This window comes from Diorhabda sublineata, chromosome X, assembly GCF_026230105.1.
Source record: "Diorhabda sublineata isolate icDioSubl1.1 chromosome X, icDioSubl1.1, whole genome shotgun sequence".
Lineage (NCBI taxonomy): Eukaryota > Metazoa > Arthropoda > Insecta > Coleoptera > Chrysomelidae > Diorhabda > Diorhabda sublineata.
The window spans coordinates 8,754,327-8,776,564 of record NC_079485.1 but is presented as its reverse complement, the minus strand read 5'-3'; the positions used below and the strand labels follow the sequence as shown (position 1 = coordinate 8,776,564).

The 22,238-nt window shown below is 30.8% G+C and overlaps 2 protein-coding genes across 6 annotated transcripts; both read left to right on the top strand.

Moving 5' to 3' along the window:
• The first annotated feature begins 5,052 nt into the window (after positions 1–5,052).
• Positions 5,053–14,616, top strand: LOC130451857 (uncharacterized). Its single transcript, XM_056791177.1, has 4 exons — positions 5,053–5,070; positions 10,594–10,755; positions 13,318–13,488; positions 14,422–14,616. Exons 1-4 carry the CDS (start codon positions 5,053–5,055, stop codon positions 14,575–14,577), a joined length of 507 nt encoding a protein of 168 aa, XP_056647155.1. The 3' UTR covers positions 14,578–14,616.
• A 3,423-nt stretch (positions 14,617–18,039) lies between these two features.
• On the top strand, positions 18,040–22,224 carry LOC130450927 (myosin light chain kinase, smooth muscle-like). 5 transcript variants are annotated; one of them, XM_056789656.1, is made up of 6 exons: positions 18,040–18,236; positions 18,837–19,114; positions 19,222–19,266; positions 19,886–20,022; positions 21,257–21,467; positions 21,735–22,224. In XM_056789656.1, exons 3-6 carry the CDS (start codon positions 19,224–19,226, stop codon positions 22,172–22,174), a joined length of 831 nt encoding a protein of 276 aa, XP_056645634.1. In that variant the 5' UTR covers positions 18,040–18,236; positions 18,837–19,114; positions 19,222–19,223; the 3' UTR covers positions 22,175–22,224. The 5 variants fall into 5 exon arrangements, with proteins under 5 accessions (XP_056645634.1, XP_056645632.1, XP_056645630.1 ...); XM_056789654.1 differs by having other exon boundaries at positions 18,064–18,249; positions 21,735–22,201; XM_056789652.1 differs by having other exon boundaries at positions 18,071–18,236; positions 18,841–19,114; positions 21,735–22,201.
• The last annotated feature ends 14 nt before the right edge of the window (positions 22,225–22,238 follow it).

Below are 22,238 nucleotides of genomic sequence, written 5' to 3'. Positions count from 1 at the left end.
GTATAAAATCTGTGTATTTATATTTATATGCCCCCCTATTAACGGAAAGGGGAAGTAATACATATTCGTTTTAATTCTCCCTTTACGTTTTTAACGCTGGATTTACTTTATTTTAGTGATGAGTAATGAATGTTAACCATTTGTGTTACATCAATAGTATGTATATGTAGTAACTAATGTAGGAGAGTTATATTTAAAAACAAATTCTAAAACATCTTATCATGCAATTTAATAACGACTTTTAAAAAAGGGAGAAATCATGCATTTTAACATAACTGAAATACTCGTATTTTTAGTGCAGAAGACGTCAATTTTCGAAAAATTGCTGTTTGGGCTTTTAGCTGGCTCATAATATTTCTCAAAATATACTTCCTACATTCATATACAGGATGGTGTGGTAATATGAAAACTGTTCACTTTTCATATACATTAGATGACAACTCAGATCTCCGATATTTCCGAGATATTCCTTTTGGTTTATCCTTAAAAAATACAGATATATGGAAGGTGAATATAGGTTTCAGAAGAAGGTTTTGTAAACTTTTTCGATTTGTACGTTTCAGCTAATATAAAATGTGAAGTTTTACCAGGTTTCCCTATAATCTGGTGAGCTCGTCCATCAGCCAAATGGCTAACGACAAGAAATAATGCAAACGAACAACAGACATACCAGAAAGTGTCGGAAAACAGATATTTTTTTATTCATAGTAGCGTTTTAATATCAAAATACGACAATAATCTATTGTTTGAATGACTTAAGTTTCATTAAACCCATTTCGTGAATATGGTTTGATCAGCATACTTAGCTGTTAATAATAAAGACTGGATGGCAATGTCATATATAATAAACCAATGCTTCAAAAACAGGCCAGTTTTTATTGTGTACATGCATGAAATTCCTTGTTCCAAGTTTCAAATCCGCATAGCTGTCCCATTATTTTTTACAGTTTCATTAGCTCTAAAAATGGAGCATCCGAATTTAGAGCAATATTATGTAATCAACTTTCATGTTAAACTTAATGAAGCGCTAGTGTGACTTTTGAAAAGATGAATGTGGTGTATAGAGAAAATGGCTTCTTAAGAGTACAAGATACAAATAATTTTTGCAAAGCCAAAAACACTTGAAGATCAACCTCACTTAGGGTGCTTTCAAAAAGACTTATTCAATTGTTCATAGCAGGTATTTCATTAATATCCTAAAATAAACCGTAGAAATGTCGATTGAGCAAATAAAAGATCGAGGCCATAAGGCAATAAGGGCATCGTACATATATAATTTTTGCCGCGATGACAAACTATCAACCAAGTATTTTATAAAAGGGTCCTCAGGAGAAGAGTTATTCCTGTAAGGCAATGCCCTGAATCAAACAGGGTATCCATTAATTTTCAACCTCAAAATCTATTTCTCTTATTTCTCAACCCTCCAATTTATCCGATTTGAGTACTTGTGTTTTTTCCTTATCCTGGAATTGAAACATGTCTTAGAAGACATCATTTTGGAGAGTTGCAGTAACTATACTGTTGGCTGCTAAAAGGAAACCATGAAGCATACAAATTCTCATTTTTATATTTAGTTCTTTATTACTAAAGTGCGATTAACTATTACCATGATCAGGGCTATTCACCTTATACAGTTTAATCGATCTATACATCCATATTTTTGAAATGATACTATTTGAAGCTATTTAAGCCGAGAAAAAGTAGTCAAATTTGAATAATTGCTTTTTAATCAAAAGCGAAGTAAAGCTATGATCATATTGTCATGAAACTTAAAAAAACTATATTGTTGTCGACTGTATTAAAAAGTGATACCAAGCTTTCCGAATATAAGAAAATTTTTTGAGATGTCATAGAAACTTAAAATATCTGGATTGAAAAATTGAAATTAAATGCCATAATTTTGTTTTTACTTCATAAACAATTGAATATAACTAATAAGGAATTTTGTTAACGACTAGTTATCAATCCTCAGCAGTGGGTCTAATAAGTGAAAAATAATTTTAGGAAAAATAATACAGTACCAGTCATACTAGAGCTTAATACGACAAATCCAAGTAATCATAAAGTTTCGAAGGTGTACGATAATTTCCAACTTATAAAGATTTACTATTATTTACTTATTTTCTAATAAGAAGTTTCTTTTACGACTTGTATACCCATAGTAAACTATATTCCAAATTAAACCGCGAAAGAGATTATATGATTTGAAACATGAACCGAGCCTACTTTTTGAAAAATAACTAACTCTTTTAATCGAACTTTATTTAATCGAGACACCCATCTACTTTTATGTGAAAATAACTGTTAGTGAATAATGTCATTAACAGTTAATTTTTAGGTTTAATAAGAATTTCTTTTAAAAATTTAAAACAACATTTGTCCTACAATATAAACAATTTGTTTAACCTGTTTTCTTATCAAATACATGTAGCAATCACTATAATATAAAAATTGAATAACAATTCGCTATACTTTCAACTATATCTTCATAAATCAATAGTTATACGGTCCTACAAGTTAAAAGTCCTACACCTCTAAGTTATAGTATAGAACCACTGACTGAACAGCTTCGGTTTGATAAGACCAATTTTTTAAGTCCAAAATTGGAAAAATGGGTATTTAATCGAGTGATTACGTAGAAAAGATGTTGATTGTGAAAATTTTGATGGAATCAGTTTTATCTAATTACGTTATCAAATGTAATAGTTTAAGTCATTCCTTGAAATTAATCATGTAAAAACTTACATAACTGTGAAACTTGACAATTATTTATTATTGAAACTGACAATTAACTCATTATTTCAATAGTATTTAAAGATTTATAAACATTGAAAACATTATTGAAGAAGCATTTATTTAAAGTAAGTCCATTTTCTGAGTGAATATTCCCTTGAATTTCTTGTCTAATTTCATTTGGAGCTGTGATATCTAGGTACATGAATGCCAGAGGCTTGACCCAGAATGTTTTCTGAAATTCTTCTCTTATTTTCTAATAAACTCTCAGCATAGCCCTTCAGCTACACTCTTGTATTTCCATCCTCCGTGTTGCTTTATTTTTAGAATGCCCGCTCCTGAGTGTGTACGACTCCATGTGGATGAAACTGAGTGTTCAGCTCAAATGAGAGTCTCTGTTTGGAATCAGTAGTAGCAGAACACCAAATTTTATAAAACCGAAAGACGCTGACGAGTGTCTGAAACAATGTCCTGTGTATCCTTTAACATTATACTATTTATAGTCACGGGTTGTATGCCATATTTTCTATTATAATATGGCACAAAGAATCTGTCGTGCTTCATAGTAGGAGGTGTAATATTTCGATACTTTCTGAAGAGGTCAACAAGATTGACACCAACAATATTTTCAGCAGTAACCAGAAATTTGCGAATAACGTGTGTTTTGCTTTCTGGAAATGTATTCTAAAAAAAGATGCCTTCATCAAATACGTTTCTTTTTCGTAGGAACGTCAGGTCAGCCTTCTTGCAGGCTCCCTATTATCATTGCGGTGACCTAAAAAACAGATTTATTGATATTATAAATCTTTCTACATTCTCTTTCGTGAAAATCTCCGATTTATTTGCATGGTATCCTGCTGACCGTCTCTTCAACCTATTCAAAATCATAGTGTACTACTTGATACCGACATTTTTGCGCACGGTGAGTTCAGATCTCAGCATTGAATGTGTAGTCCACAAAAACGACGCCTTTAATGTTTTTAAATTTTCAAAATAAGCAAGTATCGTTGATGTTCTTTATATTTTTCAAATTACTTGTTTTGAGCTATTTTGAAAAATCGTTGTTAGCTTCCATAGTAACAATGGCCTGCTTCCATAGTAACAATACTTCTAACACCAATTGATTCCACATTAATATTTTCATTGTAATTGTTTCTGTTGAATATTATAAAAAGGCGGAATTGGATGAAACGTTGTACGTAAACAAGTTATGAAAAGAGCGATACAGCGTAATCGCGTATCACGCTTCTTGAACGTAAATTACGTAAATAACTATTTTTAAAGCCAATGTAATTAATTTGGTATCGTGTAAGTCAGTAAGTCAAATACGTATATATTAATTAAGAGCTGGCTAAATTTACATAAATATTTCAAAATAGTTTGTGGTAAGTTTGATTCATTAGATTGTTGCAAGATTATCAATTATTTTTAAAGTAAAGCAAAATTTCACATTCCTCACTGAAAATATGAATAATCCGTACAATTTATATAATGAAGAAAAAAGTTCGAATTTATAATGCAGTAGTTAGCCCACGTTCTCATACTATGTACAAAGATATAAAAATCGTGATTTAAAACTCAGGTCCACAGCATACAGAGCAATTGACAACTTAAAATGGAGCATTAAACGTATTAGTAGTAAACGGTACGGATATAGCAATATTAAATTCAGGTCATGTGGTTTGTTCATTTTTCGCATCCGTGATATCTCTCAATAAATTAAGAATAAAAGTTTCATATTGCAATTAGTTGAACTGACATTAATATAATGTACTTAAAAAACCATTAGAGATTATGAGAAAATTTATTATTGATTTCTGTATCGTTGAGGATTCTCGTTTATGTATTAAATCTATTCACAAAAAAAATCTGGAAAAGAGTACAAAAAATTCCAATACCTTAGTTCGACAATATCAGTCATCTACTCAGTATTATATTAATTGTGTGAAAATTTAATATAAGGAAGGCTTTATGCTCTTTTGTACTCCATGTGGATAAAACTGAGTGTTAAGCTCAAATGAGACTCTCTGTTTGGAATCAGTAGTAGCAGAGCACCATATTCTATAAAACCGATTTTTAACACTATCGGAAACGGAAATCCAACGAAATTTTCCAGGTAATTTCAACCACAATGATGGATACTAGATATTTCCTAGTTGTACAACAGGTTTTCTGTCAATAAATTGTGAGTGCCAATATATAAAGTTCCTCTAAAGACAACGCTTACAACAGTGAGAAAACTATTAAAAATGGCACAGACTTGTATACAGTTCTAATTCATCTATCTAATTTACCTTAGTCATAAGATTAGAGCTCGATATGGAAAGATTAGTTAAAGTTAGTTATATCTAGACAATATTCAGTAAGGAATCTGTTTCTGTAAACTTCTGTAAAGTTTTAAAAAATAAGAGGAAATTAAAAATTATTAAGAGACCCAATATTGAAATATTCTCACTTTTCTTTATCGGAGCAACAGTGTTTCCTCCAAAGAATTACATTTCTACCAACTTCTGCCCTACATATTCTATATATTTTTTTGGCTATTCGCAGGCTTTTTTTGTTTCAATTCATCTATTACCTCTTCCCTGAATAATGTATCCAGAAATTTTGTTACCATTGACAAGTAATGAAAGTTCTCATTTTTGTTAATTGAATAGTATTAATGATTCGATGTAATAATACTATTCAACTATATTAATAATGCATTTGATAGAAGTCTCCTCACGAATGCGTTACATTACATAAAAATTGGGGATGTTGCAGCGGAGTTAATATTCAATATAACCTTCACTAAAACAAAGATATCTAGATCTTTCACCGTTTCAAGTCAATTCTACGGAATTTATACAAAATATCTTTCACAGCGACGTCCTCATGCCTCATCAAACTCTTTATTATAAGAATGGTAGATGCATCATACCAAATAAGTACGATTAGACAGTGCACTTCCGTTTTTGACACGCTACATTAAATATGATGATGATTTTCTTACTGGGATAATCAAGTAGGATGAAACTTGGGTACCGACACCTCAGAAATTAAACGGCAATCAATATAACGGAGACACAATTCGACCCCAACGAAAGATAAACTTATGCAAATCCTGACACCACAAAAACTCATGGGCACCATCTTTTGTGACAGAAAAGGCATTTTGCTGATTTATTTCTCACCACTACGCCAAACAATCAATGCACATGCACATACTACGAGACCATTAAGACATTGCGCGGTGCAATACAGAACAAGCAGCGATAATTACTGACAAGAGATGTTTTTTCACACTGTGAACATGACAAAAAAATCCTACAGGAATTTGGCTGGAACGTGTTTGATCATCCTACGTACAGCCCGGACCTCACTCTTGGCGACTTGCATCTCTTCATACACCTAAAATATTTCATTGGTGGTCAACACCTCAACAATGATAAAAATTGAAAGAACATGTTACCACCACATAGTTGATAACACAGGCAACCTTCTATAAAGAAGGCAAATAAAAAATGTTCAGAAGCTATGTAAAAAATTAGTTCAACAGTTGTAGATTTTTGATAAATATTTCATCTGTATACGTTTTTTTGTGTGACAAAACAGAACTTGTGATGTGTAGATAACCTTATAATTATATAAGTATCGTGTTAACAGAAATGAATAATATTATATGTATTGTGTTTTTGCACAATCCTCTTATATAGGTACCTCTAATATTACGATACAAAATAAACAATAGTTTTATTGTATATGGGGAACTAAACTACAACGCGCCTATGCAGATGCGCAACATCGTCGCTACTTCCTTTCTCTTAAGTTAAATGATTCAATTAAAAAATAAAATCCATACGCAATTTATATCTCTTGTTGTTTGCTATACAATGATCCAACTCCTACTTTATTCCTGTGCTTCATAATAGACTTATTTAACTGATTAAAGTCTTGGTACCACGTAAAAAATGAATAATTCTCAAATTGATTGTTGCTTCTACTCCTACAATATAATTAACATATAAAATTTGAAAACTAGATCTAACTAAATATAAATAGATTCATATAAAATAAAGTTAAATGCAAGCAAACACTTGAATAGATATTCATGATAATAAAAGGAAATTTAAGGAAATTTTATATATAATTTATTGTTAGAAGGAAATTTCATTGAAATGTGAATAGACAACTCATTATTTCAAACACGGGAAAATTTTTAGTTTAAATTCTCATTATCATGCGAGAAATCAATAACCAGTACTATGAAGATCAAAAATTCCCTCTCGGTTTTTTATAAGCCGCAATGAATCTCAAGTACACCTTATGTAATTTTTAATATTTAATTTAATTTAATATTTTTCCTCTGAGTTTTGAATGTGCGTTGATCACGCGTACCGATAATTGTAGCTGCTACCACGCGCGAACAAAAGAATTATTCAAACTTGAAATGAAGAACAAAAAATAGCGCCTTCTCTTAGCCACTTAGGTTCAAGAATCCTTTCTTCGTGTAAAATCATACGTAATGTAGGAATTAAACGAAAGCTACTTATGGAGGGACATAACAAAGAGAAAGGGGGACATCGTTTTTACAAGAAGTAAAACAATACCGTAAGAAGGGGTCGACCTATTATTTATTTGGACAAAGCGTACTAATTAAAAAGCTGGGTCTGATAAAAGTCATGAAGATCTGCGAAAACCAGCCTCGAAGGGGTGCTTAGAGATAATCATATAGTATTGCACAATTTATACTGGGTAATGTTCTCGTTATTGACACAATATGCGGTCTAAAATCCTTTATTCGATTCTCGTGGCGAAATGAAACAATGGTGACGTTCAAAAAATATTTCCTTTTCGAATGATATGCTGAAAACAGATTTATATAATATTATACAGAGGTTTGAAACTTATAATATACTTTGAGATTTCCAGCATATATCCCCGATCTTAATCACATTGAACTTGTTTGAGTATTTCTTTAAAAGTACAATACAAATAAAAACACCACCTCAAATTGTCAGACGTTGAAAGTTTGTCCAACAATATTAAACACTAAATTAGAAGCAGCCAAAGGTGTAGTAATAGATCAAATTATAAATATTTATGAAGATGACATTTCCAATGATAATGATTTACATTCTGTGAGTGAAAACAAAGAATTCGTTAATAGAGATTTATAAAAATCTAATGTGCTGGGGTTGATCAGTCTCCATAATACGTATGCCCCACCTTCTTATTTTCTGTCTTTTCCTTTCAGTTTCTAGCTCCTACTCTGCTTAGGTCATCTTCCACCTCTTTTAACCATTTTGTCCTAGACCTGCCGTGTCTTATTCTACCATATTATAAGCTATAGATTTTTTTCCTTCTCTCCTTACATGCCCCAACCACTTTACTCGCTAAGGTTTGATTTTTTTTACATCTTCATCGCAGAGTTCGTCAGTTATTTTTCGGTTAGTTCTTATCCTATATTCACCTTAGTTTTACCGGTCCCATTATTGTTATGATTATCTTATTAATCCGTTGCTCTCAATTATTCTTCATCATTTCTTGTAAGGATCATAGTTTCAGCTGAGTACATTATTACTAGTTAGTTCATCGTTTCATGTATATATATATATATATATATATATATATATATATATATATATATATACAAATTTTTATTTTAATGAAAGTATTACATCCTTGTATCAACTAATAATTGATTTTTTCTGTGTCCTAGTTGATGAGAAAATAATTGTGAAAACTAAATAATAGTTTATTGATTAAATCTTTGATAACATTGTAAATTGTGCTATAAATTACATTTACTAAATAATATCATTTCTAAAAATGACTAAATTCATTTTAGTTTTGTGCGTTGTATTTTTTAATGTGTTAGCTCAACATGATATTTTCGTAAGTTTCATCATTTTCAATAGCACAAGTTAGAACAAATACAAATACAAATTTTCTGTAGCAATCTTCACATGTCTCTTTAAGGACTGTAATCGTCTCTTCTGCCGGAGAAATTACCTCACAATGATTTTTGGAGTTGAAGAAGTTTGTATCGCTCTTCTTTAGTTGTTACCGATTATGTATCCAAACGCGAATAAAAGTCCATGTAACGGAAAATAAACCATTCAATGTACACTTAATTGTTCACCACAAGGAATTATTTGTATTTTTGAACTCTAAGTGGATATCTTTTTCTTCTATACTAAGAAATGGTCGCAAAACATATTGATATTTGGTCCTATGTCTAATTTATTCCACTTTTATGTATGTATGCTTGTTCGAAGGTCCATTGTGCCCACACCTATACTCAGTTTCCGAGAAATCTCTTTAAAACTAATAGTTCTTTTCTTTCCAATCCATAATAAACTTTAGGGCATCTGCCGGTTCTAGTTTAGGTAAGTCTTTCTTACCTATCCAGTATGCTGCTAGATATTGGTCTAGATTCTATAATGCCTAGTATGTTGTTTCCTATTCCACAGTCTTTCTTTTTCTATAAAGTTTTTCATTCACGCGATAATGTTTTGTCTGTTGGAACTCGTGCAGATTTTCTCTGGCCAATGAATTTTTCTGATTCCTTCTGGTCGCACTTTTCCAATGTCTTCGCTTGTCATAGCTCTTCTGTGCTGTTTCAAGAGTCCAATATTTCCTTCAATTCTGCACAAGTGTATTCTATTGATATTATATGGATACTGATTCCACAAAATTTTTTAACTTAGTTCGTAAAGGATATCTAAGCATTTTGTAACTGGATTCACATACTGTGCAAGTATAAATTCGAAGAAATATAGTATGTATACATTTTATATAGACAAAAACAATTATTGCATGAAATTCAACCCAATTTGTGTCATTCCTCTCTGTTTTAACAGGTTTGTATTTAAAATTTGTATTTATGATACATTGTTCTGGTTGTTGTTAGAACTTCTATGTTATAAGTAAACTAAATTTTGATTTGTAGCAAGGGGCAAACTTTCCATAATTAGCATTCACTAACCATACTAATACGTTCTGGTCCTAACACACTTTACACCAACACTATGCTATCTAACGCGCTTTTCGATAACCATATTATCGCCTTCAAAGAGCAAAGGTTCGTAGTAGTGTAAAATGTAATCGATATAGAATATCAACAATGGTTCTAGAGCTTTGAACTTAATCTGATTCTGGTCAAAGGCATATTAAGCTCTGCTAAATTTCTGTACATATTTGTATTTATTTTGTGTTAATCGTTTTTCCAAAATAAGAGTAGAGTACATTTCAATTTTAAATTTATTTAGAAAATTAATTCATACGTCAAAAATAATTTTATCTTTGGGTATTTCATAAAGATGCTATTTCAGTTTTTCTGATTACATTTTAATCCTGAAAATTGCAAAAAACGTGATCCAAATCAATGGCATAGTGTGAAGAAGCTATCGGAACATATTTTAGTAAAAGTGTGGAAATTCTATGATTTAACTTCAACTTTGTACAGCGTACTGTTTTTATACATTAGGTTTGGAACTTAAAGCTTAAGTTTTAATCTAACATTAATGCTTATTACATACACTACCACATAAAAGATAAAACTTCCAAATTCTGTACCTGACTATTAAAATACTGGCATGCAGGACCTTGTTTTACCTGTTGTTGTAAGGGCAGAGTAAAAATGATTTGCTTGCCCCATTGGTTTGTTCTATTTTTACGATATAACCCTCAAGATAGAAATCATTGAAACATGTATCCTAATCCAAAATTTGTTACCAACACAAACTCATTAAGATAATCGTTATATCAACAGTGATTCTTATATTATCAATAGTCTTCCTGGTTGCAAGAATCCAATATCAATGACAAAAATATATGAAATACCTTTATGTATCTAAATATTTTATTATTTTACAGAGACCGAAGACAATACGTTTCACCGTATTTAAAGGAATCTGTCCAGAATATCCAAACGCACCTATTACTCTTACCAATATTCAATTTAATAGCATAAATCGAACATTTCTCATCTCGATGAAAATAAATATTAAGAGGAATGTACACGAACTCAATTTGAAGGTACTGTTTTTTTTTAATTATTCAAATCTGGCGGCAATGAACTTTGTATACGTTGATAAAAAAGACAACATATATTGGGAAGGAAGAAAAAAGTATCACAGCCTTTGAATAAAGAATTCATGAGATGATAGATTCCGATTGAAAATAGTTTCTATTTCCCTGTTGATAAATTATTGTTACAAGGTGGTCATAGAAAAATAAGGACAGAATAATTGCTTTTCTGTAGCATACTCTATTAAAACAGTTGTCTAAGTGGTAGCCTCAAGCCCTGATGTTAGTTCCCTAATAGTAACATCAAATCAACATTTATTTTATAACTACTCAAGTTTGTTCTACTACTGCATACTCAAGTTTGAAAATAAAGCCAGAAAATACAAACGTGACTTATACTGAAAAGCATTATAGTGCTGACAGAAAAAAAGAAAGAAAATTATATAATATCAAAGGCATTTCTATACAAAAAAGTTTTGTGTGAGAGACTGCTTCCTTTTCTTTATTATTCTGATTAGTTTCTGCTCATTAGTTTCATGTTCTCTTTGTCGTAATTGCAAACTTCTTTCTATGATACCTTGAACCCTCAATATAATTAGCCTTTTTAGTTTGTGGAAATCTTTCATTTACTTCTTCTGAAAGTAGGCAAGAATAATGAAACAAATTTCTGTAGTTATTGTATTTTAATTTTGAAAATCTCTGATCGTCTACATTGTTCGAATTGATCCTACCAAGAATAATGATACGAATTTATGAAATTATTGTATTGTCATCGGTACTCAATGAGTGTACAAAATATATATATATATATATATATATATATATATAAATATAAGCTGTCTCGATGCAGAAATGGTTCTCCATTATATGCAAATTCTTCTGCAAATGTCAGTAATGTCAGTTGTTATTAAAGCAACTAATAGAAAGTTAGGAATTAAGCTTTTCTTTTTTATTCAATCATTTTTTTATATAAAACTATACAAAGAGGAAAGGCTGTATAAATATGTATCAGGATATTCTTTAATTAATAATTACAATCATTAAAATAATTTAATACATGATTATGAAAAAATATATTGTATGTATGTATGTTTTTTATATTTGTGTATTAACCCCAATCATATTTCTAAATATAAAATTTTAATCATTAGAATGTAAGTATTAATGGCAGTACATAATATAATATTTTCCATGTCACTATTGATTTAAAAATCAAATTTACTTTATTCGTCATAGAACACGGTAGAGTGGTATTGATGTATTTTTATAGATAAACCAACGGACAGATTTTGAAGTGTTACCAATAGAGCAACCCGAGACCTGATTCCCCAACTTCTGCCTTCTGACCGGCGCGCGAAATAAAACTTGGAGGAGCTTGACAACACAGGAGCAAGCTATTGATCTGGTGCCTCACTAATTTCTATTTACTTTCGTGTTCTCAGTAGAAGTTCGTTATTCTTAAATATTTCCATAGCAAGAGAAATTAAATTATTTGTTAAAAGCATCAATTATTATTAAGAATAGTTAATTAATTATTTCCCAAAACCGCATACATCTCACGTGTATCGAAAAATATGCAAAAATTATGAGCATCAATTAAATTCTAATTTTATTACTAATATTACTTGCGTTTTTTTTAAGTATATTTTTGTTATGTGTTGTAACATCGATGATTTTTATGAGCGATGTTGCATCCCTAGTTGGAACGTCATAGGTTTAATAAAAACATTGAATGAATGAATAGTTATAATACAGTTTTTATTTAATAGTTAAGTACGTGAAAATAAAACATTTTTCTAATAAAGAATTAAGTGAATAAACCTTGTAAGGGTTAAGTTCTTACATAATCACGTTAAAAGTTAAAAGCATATTAAATTTAATTAGCATAAAATATTAAAATAAGTTTAATTTGAATCTTACTACATTAAAATGAATCTGACAACAAAAATAATTACATCTCGCATGATCGTCAAAACGTCCAACACTTTCTTGGCATCATTAAAAAAGCTATAACAGGTGTTTTATTCATGGTATTTTTACATCCTAGCACAAACCACGGTTTACATTTAGAGTAACGGAGTGAATAACTGTCGTATTTACTTTGTGTCATATGTTCAGTGTTTATTTTATACCTATGACGTCGCGCAATACGGCAGCTCTATTGAAATGTTTAAACTACCTACAAAATTATGAATGAACAAACTTCGTAACTTAATCGTAAGTTAATCATCACCTGTAGCTTAATGGCATATATATATATATATATATATATATATATATATATATATATATATATATATATTCGGAAAGGTTTCCGCGGTCAGGATTATAAACAAAAGAACTAAGTTCACGGGTTGAACCTTGATGGAATTTTAAAAATTCGGCTCCCACTTTGGAACCATTATCAAGAAATATGATATTGACAGTAAAATCAAGAACATAGCAAAAAATCTAAGAAATAAGAAATTTTTATAGAAAGCACCTTGTCTCAAATTAATTCTTAGAATAAATGAACCGTCTCTAAAATTACTTATACTCAACACCTAGATGCAATAATCAATTTTGTTATAGCTACATTTACAACTAAAAAGGTGTAGGAGTAACGATGCTTTAGATACATGCGAAAATTATACCACAATTAAAATTAAAAACTTTTGTTCAGTGCTTGTTGACAAAGGAAAGCCATGGACTCCATTCCGAAAATTTATGTATCCAATAGCACCCGAATGTCCCGCCAAAAAAGTGAGTGTATTAGTAGGTATAAAGTTATAGAAATTATATCAGTTTATTCTATTAAACATTCACATTAGAAAGTTACAGCTAACCTATTTTCACAAATTTCTCACATTCACTTCTTTAGTTTCTTGTTGTTTATTTTATTTTCTGTTTGTTGCTTTATTTGGTTGTTTCATATCTTACGAACTAGGCGGTTGTTATATTACTTTATAGACTTTTACATTTTTATATTTATAGTTTTATTATTTTCCATTATAAAAATGTTTTGAAAAAAAAATTTTCAAAGTTGTACATGTCTCGTCATGATTATTTAATGAAACTATGCTATAGGATATTTCGTAGTTCATGAGAACCAAGTAACGTCATTCGAAAATGACTCAGTATTGACAGTATAGATGTCAGAACTTCAATTTTTATGGTGATGGGTGGTAAAATGAACCCTAATGTAAAAATTTATTTGCTTCGAAAGCATCAATCATTAACATCAACCTCGCTCTGGTTGGCGAATTGCTGGAAAAATTTGAAAAAGTCATATCACGAAATCACTATGAAACTTTGACCATAAAACAATTTTTAACGATCCGAAAACGAATCAATTTTGGAACAAATTCTTACAGAGGATGAAAAGTATACCATATATGACGGTAAAATAGTTCGTGGTTGAAACCAGGAGAAGCTTCACAACTGTTGAAAAGCCTGTATTCAGGCAAAGTATTGTAGGTGGTGGAATTGGAATCCGGTGAAACTATTAATTCGACTATCTTCTGTTAACAATTGATGTGACTAGAGTAGGCAAGCGAAAAAAAATGACAATATAATGATGAAGTTGCACTATATTTAATGAATATTAATTTAAATGAAGACTAGTGAAAATATTGTCATAACTACAGATAATGTATTAATGTCTGCTTCATACTTTGTAAATATTATGCTTTTTAGGGGGAATATGAAGTGAGAAATGGAACTTTCGATGGGTCAGCTTTTAATTATTTCCCTATTTCAAATTTTTATTGGAAGGTGAAAGCGCTCATATTAAATGAGCAAGAAGAAGTCATTCTATGTACTAAGGTTGAAGGGCAAATTGCACCGATCTAACATTTTTAAAAATGAACTTAAATATTTTTATTGTTATATACCCACAGTTATTGTTAGAAATAATGAAGTAGTCAACTAATAAAAATAGAAGTGCTAATTTTTAAATTGAAAATTATTTTCAAATGTTTTTCCTGTACGTACACTTTACGAACTACAACATTGCATGTAAAGGTAGGATTCCTAACCGACTCCAGCCACGCGGCTGCAGCCTCGCGGTTCTGGCGGCTAGAATCGTCGCGGCTGTAGCCGACAGGCACATTCCTTAGCAGCGACTAGAGCAGTTAAGTGTTGGACCTAATGGTAGACACATCAGTGTTGAGTTATATTCTATTGCAAGACGAGGAGGAAGAAGAAATTTTGTTATTACATTTAAAGCAGAACGAAAAGCCAAATCCACTCTATCTTTCAAGATTCGAAGAGGGCTTTCAGAGCATTTTAATTAAGAGACATGTTTTACAGGACGATTCAATGTTTAGGAAGTTTTTTCGTTTAAATAGAGGCAAGTTCGATTATATATTATCGTTGATCCAAAGTGATTTAACGAAAATCTCGTGCAATAAAGTGAAGCAGCCTATCAGCCCTGCAGAAAAATTGGGATTAACGCTAAGGTAAGAATGTAATGAAACAGTAACAATATTTTAAGAAGCAATATTTTATTTATATCAAACAGCGTCAATTTTTTATGAAACAATATTTTATTTATATGAAATATATCATATCAATATTTTAGGAACAATATTTTTAGGAACAATTTTTCAAGGAACAATATGTTAAGGAACATTAGTACGTGTGTTCATGGTGAGAGAAGTGAAGAGTCACGAGAAGTGGAGGAGGACCCGACATGATGGGGAGGAACATTTTGCGATTTATTTATTTCAGCTAGCTCTAATTGACTGACAATTTGTCAAATTTGAAATGTCAATAAATAAATAGCATTTATACTCTAATTGCAAATTTCATTTGCGCACCAATTTCTGTCCAGACGTTGTCCCTCACGGCAGCATCCTTGTATATATTGTGTTTAGGGTTGAATATACAAGAGTGACCACGCACCAGTTCAATAAGTTTTACATCATCCATTATTTAATGGGAAAAACGCCAAAAACTTATTCAAATCAGAGCTCTGGTCGTCGCGCCTGTTAGAGGCGCCTCCGTCACGCGGCCCCAGTCGCGTCATAGGAATGGTTTTCATCCATTTACATAGGAAGCAGTATGAGTCATAGTCGCGCGGCTGAAGTCGCTACAGTCGTCGCTTAGGAGTCCTACCTTAAGGTGAACTTCAGTTGCCAGGAAAATATCTATTTACATGCTCAAATTTATCTGGAGGAAATTCCAAATACAGTCGAATACAATCGAAGCGAACCAAAGATAAAATGAAATAGATTATTATTTATTAGTGGTTCTGGCTAAGCGCAAGTCGATTACCAAGAGAAACAAGAAGTGAACCAGCTGAAGTCATAAGATCACATGACCAACATCTAAAAACAATAAAAACGTACTAGCCAATTCATGATACCTATCATTTGAGGTATAATATCTTGTAGTCGTATTTATCTGACATATCGATGAATAGATTTAATTAGCATATATCAAGGGTCCTTAGAGATGCTCGAGGATTATTAGCAAAAATTAAAGACTTATTTTTTTTGTTTTCGTAAGATTATCTACGTTGTTTATTGTTTTCATTTAGGAGTCATTCGAACATTGCCAATGCGGTCCTGTCCGAAAAAAAAACGTACGATACTACAAGTTCTAATATCGAACGCATACAACCCAGACAACCAAACTTCCTGTCACCTTTGAAAACGATCTGATATAGCTAGCGCCACTCTTCGAACATTTTCATAACAACATTAAACTTAACCATCAACAGAAATCTATGAACAAGTAACACAATTGTAGGGATTCTAGCAATTTTGAACGTTTATAGCAAGGTTAGATTTTTATGTTCTTTGATAGTACACTTAAAATATATTTGCAGTTTTTTGAGGTGATTATATTAATAAATTATACAAACGTATCTTTCTCGGCTCAATCATAATTATGTTTTTATTATTGTAATACATTTTTTATAAGAAGTTCTTTTCCTCTAACTTAATCTTTTTCTAACTGATATTAACATCGATAACTTGACACAAATACAGATTCATACAATATCATAACAAGTGAATATACATAATACGAGGGCTATTCAGAAAGTAAGGAAAGTTTTGGAATCAAAAACCCAAGTACAAGAAAAAAAACATGAAAATCATAACTATTAAGCTTCTATTTAAATGTATTAAGCAATTCTTAAGAGCAGTTTGCCTTGTGAGTCATGTGAGTATTGTCATGCAAAAAATGTGAACGTCGCTGGCTTTGAGCTGCTCCTTTAAGGTTATGCAAAGTTTTACAGAACTTCTGAAAAGTTATTATGGTACCACGAAAGAGAAATCGATCAGAAGCACACCTTGCCTATCCTAAAAGATGATCGCGATAACCTTCCTTATTTATTGCGAACCCACTCCGTGACCGTAACTGTCTCACAATTGACGTTTATCTCCCACGTCTTGTCTCAATTTATAATTTCATCCTGTAATTAATGTCTGTTGTAGAAGTTCAGAATGTGAAAGGTGCCCTAATTCGCTTAACTTTACAAAGGCGTGTAAGCAATTTTGGCTCACATCTTACACATAATGTGTAACTGCACAGATTTTTTTGGCAATATCAAATTGCACGTGGAATTGTAGGAAATCAAGTTGTAGAAACAATATCTTTAGCAAACCTCTTATGGATACGGTATTTGGAATTCTTGTAAGAATAATTATTGGTGTCAAAATAGGGCAATTTGTTTTCTAATCATGTACATGCCAATAAACATAGCTAGAAGAGGCCACCGAAATCACCAGATCTTAATCCGATGGGCTTATTTTATATAAATATTAAGAGCTAAAAGCATTTATAAGAAATGGATGTAGATTGATTTATATTTGATTGATAGTTATTAGAAATGTTGAAAATGAATTTTGTTATTTTTTATTATCTTGTATTTGGTGCGTTATAGATAACACGTGCTATCAAAATAAATGTTGCCTTTTATTAAAATAAACGATGACGATTCCTCTCTAAAATCCAGGCACAATTGTGTGTAAAAAATCGCGATTGGGAATACTATTGAAGTATACGATAATTTTACAAATTAAAATTAGTATTTAAACTATTGAATTAGTTCCAAATCATAAACTCAGTACAATTTTATGAGATTGAATCTACTTCAAGAAAAAACTTTTGATTTAATCAACATAATCGTTATTTTTGGATATACATAAAACAAAATGTAGAATCAAATAAAATAAAAATATATGGAGAATACGAAATATTTTAGAAGCTACAAAGGTATGGATTACTTGTAGTTTCACTCTGTGAAAATTACGTTAGCCACCCCCGGGAATACGAATATGGGAAGTGCAAACTCCCAACTCCGTAGAGAGCCGTAGTTTTAATGCTGCAGTTGTGCCGCGTATTTTACCCCGAAACAATGTGAATTTCATTCTATTTCGATCGACGGAGAAAAGGTTTCATGATAAAAACAAATTTGGCACTTGTTAAATAACATTAACGCAGTAATACAATGAAATACATATACGTAAAATGAGAGAAATATGTCCAACAGACGAAAGGTATGTAAGTATAGTAAGTATATTTAAATAAGTATTACTATTGTTAATTTATGGAATGATTCCATGTAGATATATAATGATATAACTAATTATAACAAAAAACTGACGAAGGTAAATTAAAGCTGAAAGCAGAAAATAGTAATCGACTACAATACAACTATGCTTATCCATTTTGGGGCGAAGCTGTTTCATGCTGTTTTCAAAATGTTTATCAGAATGCACTCAAAATGCAACATTGTTTATTGTTTAATTTCAAAAACCACAGAGGGTTGTTTAAGAGATTATGGGTTTTTACGTAGAATTAGTTAGTCCACGTCAGTTTCTTAAATCCAGTACCAGCTTCTCAAATGTTAATGATTATTAATATGATATCCCATTTTTTTCAAATATATCCTTTTTTCTATTCGAGCGATTACAGTACATTAAATTTTTACGAATATGCTGTTAATTGTTATATTGGAAGTGTTTTATAAAGATTGATGAAAGTAGAATGTCTATATAGTAAAGATTAATATCAATAATCAAATTCAAACACAAATCGCTGCATTTTTCATTCAAGTATCGTAACCAAATTCACTCGTACTTTGTTCTTTTTGCAAGAAAGCAGGCGAGAGGTTTTGGATCCAGATATGACTAAATATATTTGCTGTTCCATTTGCAACCTACTGACGTTTAAATAAATTTTATATACGTATCTCTGTCATGGTGATTTGCTGATGGGAAAGAAAGCATCATAATACTCCGAATAAAACTCAAGAAGACTAAAACGTATTCTATGAGTTCATATCTTTTTAAACGTCCCAAATAATAGCATCCATCAATACCCTAGCACTGTAGCATAGATGTCTAGCCTAGCTCTAGCAAAGGGAGGACACAAGGTATCTTTCAATTGGCAATGTACTTACAAATCACTGATCTATGATCACATAATAAAAACGCCCAGAGTTTCTAGTACAAAAAATGTATAAATATTATTCTTTTTCAGCCATGAATCCTCGACTGATGCTGTTCTGGATTTTTATTCCACTAGGTAAGGTTAGTGTCCTTATTGTGACTTTAAGGACAGTTTGAGTTCTATTTTTTCACACAAGCACCTTCGGCTTTTTACAAGGATTTCTATTTGATTACTATATTTTTTTATCGTTATATATATATATATATATATATATATATATATATATATATATATATATTCATAAATACTTCATTTCCATATTTTAATAGTTTTATTTTAACTACATAACTTGTATGTAATCAACGCAATTTTTTGTATTTCTCATTTCTCTCTCATTATTTGTTTATATGTTACTACTCTACTTCCCTTCTTATAAATCATCTTTGCTCTGTTTGTGTCTTCTATTAGGATCGTCCTTTTTTTCTACTCTATCATCTCTCAATTTAATATTTCAATAAATTATTGATGTCATTATTCTATTCCATCAGGTTCGATTATTTAATGCAAAATATATTTATCCTGTTACCAAAAAGGATGTATTGGAAAAGATTAATCAATTATTAACCATTCTGCGGCAGATTGTATAACACTTTATGCTATCCCTGTTTTATTTTTCTAAATGTTCACTCATATTCTTCATAGATGACAATTTTGATATTAAGACTGTTACAATATGTATTTTATAATATTTTAGGTGGTTTCCCAATACCCGAAAATATGTATTTGAATTTATTGCCTTATTTTGATAATTCTACTAAGAGAGATTATGTAATAAATGTCGGACAAACAGCGTATCTACATTGCAGAGTTGGCAACTTAGGAGACAGAGCGGTAAATATATTTTTCATTATTAGTTATTAGACGAATATTTCCTCGAATAAATAAATTAACTCAAACGAAAGTCTACGTAAAACACCTAAATCCATCTATACCTTTACTCTATTGAAGACGAATAAATTGACCATAGTACCATAGAATTAAATTTTGTATACCTATAATAAATATAACATTGTGTTTACATTTCAGTTTGTAACTGCTTTCACTACAAAAACAATTTCAAGAATTCTTTCAAGATCAGTTTTAAAATGATCAATTCATTTATTATTAACTTTATAAATATAATTTAAAAGGTATGAACAAAAAATACTTTATCAAATTTTTAAAACAAGTTATTTATGCTGTTTCTATATTCGATTATTATCTTATAATCGTATTAATTGTTTAAAATTTACCAAAAGTTCCAAAAATTCTGCAGAATTGTTAAAATCTGTCTATGATGATAATGTAGTAACTTCTGACAAAGATTCCTCTCGCTGTCAAAAAGCCCGTTAATAAAAGTCTAACATCAATTCCATGGTCATTGTTTCCTTCGATTGTGACAGAGTTGATTCCAAAGAGTGTTAACTTCTAATTTAACGAGATTTGCAAATAAAGAAAAAATATGACAATGGATAAACTGCTTTCTTAATCATGCAACAAGTCACTTTTGATACGTGAGAATTAGTTGTATGTAACTCCTGGCTTTTCCCTAAAATAAATAATACACTGGAAGAGAAACGTTTGAAAACCATTCTTGTTATTGAGTAGATCACGACAGAGCAAATTAAACGCCATTCTAGAAGAAATGCTTCTAGTCAGATAGCAGTACGTTGGTGGAAATCAATTCAAATTTTATGTTAAGTTTTTCCTTCGTTTTTAATAAAGTAGTTCATGTTTTTTGTTACACCTTGTATTTATTCACTGTTTTCTATATGAACAAATCAGCATAATATAATAAAATCACTAGACAATAGTATTGAGCACACTGTTTACACTTCCAGTCCACCAACACTCACAATTACATTGTGTAACGCTCGTTTCGATAACCAAGTTATCGTCTTCGGGGACTGAAGGTAAACTGTTTACTTGGTTATCGAAAACATGCATCAGAGTAATTATGAGTGTTGTTGCAGTGGTAGTGTAAACAGTGTGTTCAGTATAAATATCACAAACTGTTCCAAAAATTTCAACTCAACACTAGTAATTTACTCACAAAATACTTGAATATAAAAATATCTTTTTTTAGGTTTCCTGGATACGGAAACGTGATTTACACATTCTAACAGTTGGTATTTTTACATATACGAATGATCAAAGGTTTCAGTCACTACATACGGATGGTTCAGAAGAATGGACTTTAGCCATAGCGTCTGCACAAATTAGAGATGGAGGTATTTATGAATGTCAAGTTAGTACAGAACCAAAGATCAGTCAATCATATCACCTTAGCGTTGTAGGTAAATATGCTTTTGAGTATTTCGTGATTATACTCAGCGGCTATTATTTTATTATATGCAATCTAAAATCATCTTAAAGGATTTAATTAATCTATTTCCGGCCAATCTAAAATTATTTAAAGAATTTCAGTATTTATTAGAAACAATGTTTGGTAAATTGCTCACGCTCTTCCCAAGACACTTTTTGATTGTCAGTGCTATTGCCTTCATCATTCATCAACATAACACTCAATATTGAATTAATTTTCAATTTTATCAATTTTTTAGTTTCAAAAGCCACCATATTGGGAAATTCTGAATTATTTGTACGATTTAAGAGTGATATTAATCTCACTTGTGTTGTAACTGAAACGCCAAATCCACCCAGTTTTATTTATTGGTATAGGGGTGGAAAACTAATAAACTATCTAGAAAGAGGTGGAATCAATATTGTTACAGAAAAGCAAACTAGAACTAGTCGTTTACGAATTTCAAAAGTATTACCAGAAGACAGTGGAAACTATACATGTTTACCATCATCAGGACAAGCAGCTAGTGTATTCATTCATGTATTATTTGACAAACAGCCTGAGGCTATGCATCACAGTTTCAATCTACGAGGAAGTGCCAACCAAAAAACTCACAATAAAATTATTAGATTGTGTTTAAACTTACTCATTGTTCCTTATTACTGTTTACAAAATAGCTATGGACTGTATTTATATTGATGATATTTGTAATATAATTTAAATCAATATAAGATTTTTCAATCACAAAATGTCAACTCTTTTA

What these genes read in the sequence shown, in the direction of transcription:
- LOC130451857 (XM_056791177.1), top strand. An exon ending in TACACGAACTCAATTTGAAG is followed by an intron (nt 10,756 to 13,317) that starts GTACTGTTTTTT and finishes ATTTTGTTATAG; the next exon opens with CTACATTTACAACTAAAAAG. An exon ending in CCGAATGTCCCGCCAAAAAA is followed by an intron (nt 13,489 to 14,421) that starts GTGAGTGTATTA and finishes TATGCTTTTTAG; the next exon opens with GGGGAATATGAAGTGAGAAA.
- LOC130450927 (XM_056789656.1), top strand. Translation starts at nt 19,224, where the DNA reads ATGAATCCTCGACTGATGCTGTTCTGGATTTTTATTCCACTAG. An exon ending in GCAACTTAGGAGACAGAGCG is followed by an intron (nt 20,023 to 21,256) that starts GTAAATATATTT and finishes ATCTTTTTTTAG; the next exon opens with GTTTCCTGGATACGGAAACG. An exon ending in ATATCACCTTAGCGTTGTAG is followed by an intron (nt 21,468 to 21,734) that starts GTAAATATGCTT and finishes TCAATTTTTTAG; the next exon opens with TTTCAAAAGCCACCATATTG.